The sequence below is a fragment of the Borostomias antarcticus genome, assembly GCF_949987555.1.
Source record: "Borostomias antarcticus genome assembly, chromosome: 16".
NCBI lineage: Eukaryota > Metazoa > Chordata > Actinopteri > Stomiiformes > Stomiidae > Borostomias > Borostomias antarcticus.
The window spans coordinates 11,137,530-11,145,029 of NC_140249.1; the positions used below are offsets into that span (position 1 = coordinate 11,137,530).

The 7,500-nt window shown below is 44.5% G+C and overlaps 1 protein-coding gene across 2 annotated transcripts in view; it reads right to left on the minus strand.

Moving 5' to 3' along the window:
- The window catches only part of pld1a (phospholipase D1a), a 61,421-nt gene that overhangs the window by 6,832 nt on the left and 47,089 nt on the right, over positions 1–7,500 (minus strand). For both annotated transcript variants that reach the window (XM_084451242.1, XM_084451241.1), the window contains exons 16-21: positions 7,358–7,492; positions 7,032–7,150; positions 6,652–6,765; positions 6,391–6,501; positions 5,649–5,737; positions 5,440–5,553 (exon numbers count right to left, since the gene is read on the minus strand). In XM_084451242.1, the coding sequence (XP_084307368.1) occupies positions 5,440–5,553; positions 5,649–5,737; positions 6,391–6,501; positions 6,652–6,765; positions 7,032–7,150; positions 7,358–7,492 (682 nt within the window). The remainder of the gene's footprint in view (positions 1–5,439; positions 5,554–5,648; positions 5,738–6,390; positions 6,502–6,651; positions 6,766–7,031; positions 7,151–7,357; positions 7,493–7,500) is intronic.

Consider the following 7,500-nt stretch of genomic DNA (forward strand, 5'->3'; position numbering starts at 1 on the left):
GGAATACTGCCCCCTTGTGGTTTTATCTGCAGACAGTGCAGACGCTTCTGCTGCTTGCTCTCGCCTTTGTTTGCATTTTCTGCATTTTTCAGCTGATATTGTTGCTTTTCTTCCATAAGAAACTGTGAGCAGTGGCTCCTGGATACTTTAAATCACGGGGACTCTAATATATATATATATATATATTTTTTTTTTTTAAGATTTAGTTGCCATATTTCAACGTCTTTATCATCTCCTCACGATAACGTGAGCACGGCAGCAAGATGCCCCCTTTCACTGCAGATGACTTCCACAAACTTCTGCAGAAGATTACAGTGCTGGAAACAAAAATGAACCGGTTAGAGATGAGTGTGGAAGCCAATGGACTAACTGGGAACGACACCACCTTACCATGGATTCAAAACAGTACCAGACAACAGCATGCTAACACACCGCTAATTAGCACCAAGGAGACTACCAAGAAACAAGAGAGCCATGTACTGGGCACTAAACCTACAAACCCTCCCTGGAACTCTCTTGGTGCAAAGCCTAAGAGAAATTCACCTCCCAGGGAAAAGGGAGAACAAGGCAGAGACCCGTCCCTGGAGAACTATGAGACTGACTGGCCTGCATTATCATCCAGGCAGAGTGCCTCTTCAACCCCTGTCCCTAGAAGGACACCGCCGTGGACAACCGCAAAAGGGAGAACCAGAAACAGATCTCGCCGACAATCAACCATACAACTGGAGAACAAATTTGCCCCACTTTCTGATGACCTGGATCACATCTCTTCTTCACACAGCAGGGTAAGGACTGAGAGTAAACCAGAAAGTAAAAGGCTACAGGGAAAGCTACCGACTGGGCCTCAAACTCTGATTGTGGGTGACTTTACTGTAAAAGATGTGAGAAGCATGTGCAGTGAAAGCACCAAAATACTCTGCTTTCCCAAGGATACGGTTGCTGACATGACAAAAAAAATCTTGCATACTGGGGTTACACATCCAACTGTGGAAAACATCATTGTGCACGTGGGGACAAATGACGTTGCGCAACAGCAGTCAGAAGTTCTTAAACGAGACTTTATTGATCTGCTGAACACAGTCAGTTCTCTGAAAGCGGAGGTGTTTATCAGCGGCCCTCTACCACCAGTCAGAAGAGGGATTGAGAGATTCAGCAGACTGTTGGCACTGAACACATGGCTCTCAACTGCCTGTACCACTCACTCAGTGCGCTACATTGACAATTTTCCATTTTTTTGGGAACGATACCATCTTTTTCAGAGAAATGGACTCTGCCTTAACAGGTCAGGAGTAAAACTGTTTATCTCCAATCTGTTCTATTCTCTGCGTCATCCATCTGCTCCCTCTGCCATGGTCAAGGACAAGAGACAAGAAATACCAAAACAGAAGGAAGACATATCACAACATGGCAGAAACCTTGAAGAGCTGTTGCTTCAACAAAGCTCTGATTATGGGAGACACCCGCGCCAGGAAGAAGAATCTTCACACCACACCCCATCGACAACAACCCAACGATGCCCCTCCCCTCCTCCACCACGCTCACCAATCAAGGGCCTCATCAAAGCTGCCACACTGAAGCTCAGCAAAATTGATGAGCTACTGCAAGAGGGGAAGTCTCTCACCCCCCCCCTCCCACTAGCACTCACCAGCGAGGATCCACCCCCCCAAGAGCGGGAGTCTCTCACTCCCCCCCTCCCACTAGCACTCACCAGTGAGGATCCACCCCCTCCACCCCCCCAAGAGGGGGAGTCTCTAACTCCCCCCCTCCCACTAGCACTCACCAGCGAGGATCCACCCCCCCAAGAGGGGGAGTCTCTCACTTGCTTCCTCTCACCGGCATCCACTAGCAAGCACCTTCACGCGCTGTATTACGCGCTCGCCACCGCCCTTACCCCCTGCCGGGCCCAGCCTGATAAAGGCACAGCACATTTAGTTACTTGTTTACCAAATACAGCAAGCTCTAACTGATATGTACTGGGTCCAGGCTACAAGGCTAATGGCACTCATGACCCCTTCCAGGACAAGCCAGGACCCAACGTGATGGTATCTTCCTCAATTCCTGTCTTGATAGGTAATAGAAAAACAATGGTGAATCTGCTAAGTAACAGGAAACACTCAACCGGCTCTACAAATGTATCAAATTTAGTATCTATTCCTCGTCAGCCACAAACTATCACAGAGAAATGTGCAGATAATACCCTCAGCACACTAAACTTAGCTTTATTAAATGTCAGATCTTTAACAGGAAAGACATTTTTAATCAATGATTTTATCACCAACCACAATCTTGATTTTATGTTTTTAACTGAAACTTGGCTAGACCAAGGTAACAGTGCAGCTGTTCTTATTGAGTCAACTCCTCCCAACTTCAGCTTTATGAGCGAGGCTAGAGTGCATAAGAAAGGAGGTGGAGTAGCCATCTTGTTTAATGACTCCCTCCAATGTAAGCAGATGTGTTATGGAAATTTTGGTTCCTTGAATATGTGGCTCTTCAGTTGAATTCCTCTTCTCGAGCCATATTTCTAAACATCTACAGGCCACCCAAATACTGTCCAAACTTCTTTGATGACTTTGCTGAACTGTTGTCTACTGTCTGCATTGACTTTGACTGTGTGGTTATTGTTGGTGATTTTAACATCCATGTTGACAACCCTCAGGGCAGAGGGACTAAAGAGCTAGGTTGTGTCCTTGATAACTATGGACTGACTCAGCATGTGACGGAGCCCACACACAACAAGGGGCACACTCTGGACTTAATCATCACCAAAGGTCTGAATATTTCTAAGGTTCAGGTGTCTGATGTTGCGCTCTCTGATCATTCCTGTGTTTTCTTTGAGAGTACTATCTCCATGCACACAAATTCTCAATCAAAGGTTATCTCAAAACGGCACATCACTGAAAACACCAGTGAGATATTTACTCAGGCTTTCTCGTCCACACCTGCCCTCTCTATGGCCTCAGTCAACGAGCTTGTAGATAATTTCAATGTTAAAATTACAAACATTATTGACGCCGTTGCACCCACTAAGGTGAAGGTGGTCTCTGGTAAGAGAAGATCTCCATGGAGAAACCACGCTGGTCAGAATAGAAAAGAGAGAGTGTCGAAAATCTGAACGCAGATGACGAAAAACAAATCTCCATGTTCATTATGACATCTATAAAGAGAGACTTCGCATTTATAATATGGAGCTGAGAAATGCACGGCAGACCTTCTTTTCTGACATCATCACCAAAAACCATAACAATGCGCGTGCTTTGTTTGCCACTGTTGATAGGCTGACAAACCCTCCTGTGTCAGTAGCCTCTGAACTTCTATTCACCAGGGCCTGCAATGAATTTGCCTCATTCTTCACTGACAAAATTCAGAAAATTAGACAAGCAGTAAGTGCCTCCATTCCAGGTACAGGACATGTGTCGTCACAGTGTCCACTTAAAATCAATACCATGACACAATTTAATCCGATCAACCATAAAACCCTGGGGGACACTATACAATATCTGAAATCCTCCACCTGTTGCCTTGATGTTCTACCTACAGACTTCTTCAAAACTGTATCCAACTGCATGGCCTCTGATTTACTACAAATTGTAAACACATCTCTTCTTTCAGGTGTGTTCCCACATACCCTGAAAACTGCAGTCATCAAGCCACTCTTAAAAAAGAATAATCTAGACAGCTCACAAATGAACAATTATAGGCCCATATCAAACCTCCCATTTCTAAGCAAAATAATTGAAAAGGTTGTTTTCCAACAACTGAATAACTTCCTGGAACTAAGTAATGGCTTTGAGGTCTTCCAGTCAGGATTTCGACCACACCACAGCACCGAGACTGCTCTAATTAAGGTATTTAATGACATCCATTTAAACACAGATAATGGCAAAATCTCAGTCTTAGTATTACTGGATCTCAGCGCTGCGTTCGACACGGTAGACCACAACATACTACTAGGCCGACTGGAAAATTGGTTGGGAATTTCTGGTACAGTGTTAGATTGGTTTGAATCCTACTTAAAGGACAGGGATTATTTTGTGTCTATAGGCAATTACAAATCTGAGCTGACAAAAATGACCTGTGGAGTTCCCCAAGGCTCCATCCTGGGGCCTCTTCTGTTCAACATTTACATGCTCCCACTAACTCAAATTATGGAAAACAACAAAATATGTTACCATAGCTATGCAGATGACACACAAATTTATATCACTATATCACCAGGAGACTATAATCCCATACAAGCGCTGAGTAAGTGCATTCAACAAATCAATGATTGGATGTGCCAGAACTTTCTCCAACTAAACAAAAATAAAACTGAAGTAATTGTCTTTGGAGCCAAAGAAGAACGATTAAAAGTCAGTGCTCAACTTCAATCAGTAATGCTAAAAACCACAAACAAAACCAGAAATCTTGGTGTAGTCATGGACTCAGACCTGAATTTCAACAGCCACATTAAGTCAATTACAAAGTCAGCCTACTATCACCTGAAGAATATATCAAGGATCAAAGGATTTATGTCCCAGAAGGATTTGGAAAAACTTGTCCATGCGTTTATCTTCAGTAGACTCGACTACTGTAACGGCATGTATACAGGTCTCTCTAAAAAATCGATCAGACAGCTGCAGCTGATTCAGAACGCTGCTGCTCGAGTCCTCACTAAGACTAAGAAAGTGGAGCATATCACACCAGTTCTAAGGTCTTTACACTGGCTTCCTGTCTGTCAATGAATTGACTTTAAAATACTGCTGTTGGTTTATAAAGCACTGAATGATCTAGGGCCAAAATATATTTCTGATCTGCTCATATGCTATGAACCATCCAGACCCCTCAGGTCGTCTGGCACAGGTCTGCTTTCTGTCCCCAGAGTTAAAATAAAACATGGAGAAGCAGCATTCAGTTTTTATGCTCCACATATCTGGAACAAACTTCCAGAAAACTGCAGGTCTGCTGCAACTCTTGGTTCTTTTAAAACAAGCCTGAAGACTTTTCTTTTTGCCACTGCTTTCTAAGAGGAGCTATGTTTATCAGTATACTGCACTGTACCTTTTATTCCTGTATTCTATTTGTCCTGCTTTTTGTTTAAATGTCTATAATGACTTGCTTTTTGTTTTAATGCTTTTAATTTGTCCTGCCTTTTGTTTTAAATGTCTATAATGTCTTGCTTTTTGTTTTAATGCTTTTAATGTCTCATGTAAAGCACCTTGAATTGCCCTGTGGCTGAAATGTGCTATATAAATAAACTTGCCTTGCCTTGCCTTGCCTTATCCTCCTGCAACGTGTTGAGCAAAAATGTGTTGTCAGGCAGAATAAACGCACAAGGGAGCAGTTTCCAGTGTGTGGGAATTCATTTCCTCTTCCCTGTATTTCCTGTTCATTGGTTTCCTGTTTTCCCTACACTGTACAGCCCTGCTGTGTTGTGAGGGTGAGGGTTAAGGTTCATCTTACCTGTAGTTGAAGTGCATGACGGCCTGGATGGCGTTCCCTCCTCCCGTGGTGATGTCACCCTCGAACCCAGGAAGCAAGGGCGTGACCACATACACCCGGAACTTCTTACCCTCCCTACACGCACGCACGCGCACACACACACACACACATTATAGGCTACATCCGCAGACACACACTAATGAGCTCAGACAGGGGTCTGCCAGACGTACTTGTGCGCTCTGAGAATCCTCTCGATGATTGCGTCCCCGATGCGGTTGAACACCGTCTTGTTGTCAGTACAGCTGATGAAGAACTGGTTCTGAGAGAGGGAGGGTTATGATGAGCATATGTAGGGTTATGATGAACATATGGAGGGTTATGATGAGCATATGGAGGGTTATGATGAGCATATGGAGGGTTATGATGAGCATATGGAGGGTTATGATGAGCATATGGAGGGTTATGATGAGCATATGGAGGGTTATGATGAGCATATGGAGGGTTATGATGAGCATATGTAGGGTTATGATGAGCATATGGAGGGTTATGATGAGCATATGTATGGTTATGATGAGCATATGGAGGGTTATGATGAGCATATGGAGGGTTATGATGAGCATATGGAGGGTTATGATGAACATATGGAGGGTTATGATGAACATATGGAGGGTTATGATGAGCATATGTAGGATTATGAAATTGAAAATGTTCATGCTCAAGTTAACCAGACATATTGGTATTCTTTTAATTACCAAACCAAGTTTATACACAACAGCCGGGTGGGGGTGAGAGATGTAGCACATGCAGGGTGATGTCATGCGGGTGTTCTTATGTCATGCACATGCAGGGTGATGGCATGCGTGTGGTCTTATGTCATGCACATGCAGGGTTATGTCATGCGTGTAGTCTTATGTCATGCACATGCAGGGTGATGTCATGCGTGTGGTCTTATGTCATGCATATGTAGCCTACCTCTATGTAGATGTAGTGCTTGCTCTTGGCGATGATCTGGAGGTAGGCGTTGTGGATGGACTCTTCATGGTACTTTATACCTGCTGACCAGTCTGCCGCTGATCGCACTACCTGAGAGCAGAGACAGACCAGCATTGTGTGTGTGTGTGTGTGTGTGTTTGTATGTATGTCCATGTCTATTACTGTAGTATTTACAATAAATGGGTACTGTTTGTGTGTGTTTGTGTGTGCATGCGTGAGTGCGTGTCTGTGTGTTCTCACCTGTACTTTAGTGATGACAGAGTCAGGGACCTGGGATCTGAGCTCATTGGCACTGGCGTGAGACTTGGGCAGCAGGAAGGGATAGTAGAGTGAACGATACTTAGGCTTCATGATCTGAGAAAGAGAGAGAGAGAGAGAGAGAGAGAGGGGGGGGGGGGGAGAGAATGAGACAGAGAGAGAATGAACATTGAACAGAGAGAAATATGCCAAGGTTTAAAAGTGCACCTTTTTAGCCAGACCAATGTGCATTAATGGCCTTTAGCATGCATGTGTGTGTGTGTGTGTGTGTGTGTTAGGGGTGTTGCGAAACTAAAATACTAAATAAATAAATACTAAAAAACTAGTATCATGTATAATATGTGTGTGTGTGTGTGTGTCACCTTGGTGAAGTTCCAGCGCTGGATGAAGTGTCTGGCCACGTCGCGTGCAGCCTTCCCATGCACCACTGAGGCGATGTCATGCCAGGGCATTCTGGGAGTGGTGTACCTGTCGATGAAGTCTGGAGAGAGAGGGAGGAGGGAGGGGGGTTAGGACAGTGAAAAAGAGATGCAAGAAAGAGAGAGCGAGTGGTGGATGAGAGAATGATGGGAGACTTTTTCACTTCCTGTTATGTTCCACGTCAAGGGTGAATACAGGAAACAATGCTGTCATCTCCTTCTAATGACGGAAAACCATGATCTCACTTTACAGTGTGTGTGTGTCTTACCATCGAAGGGTTTCTCCAGCTGTATCCAGTCCTTGTAGACAAAGTTGCAGTAGTCTTTGCCGTGCCAGAAGCGCGTGTTTCCCAGAAGCTGTCCCACACCTGTCTGCAGACTGACGCTCCGCACTGAACCACTGCCTGCACTC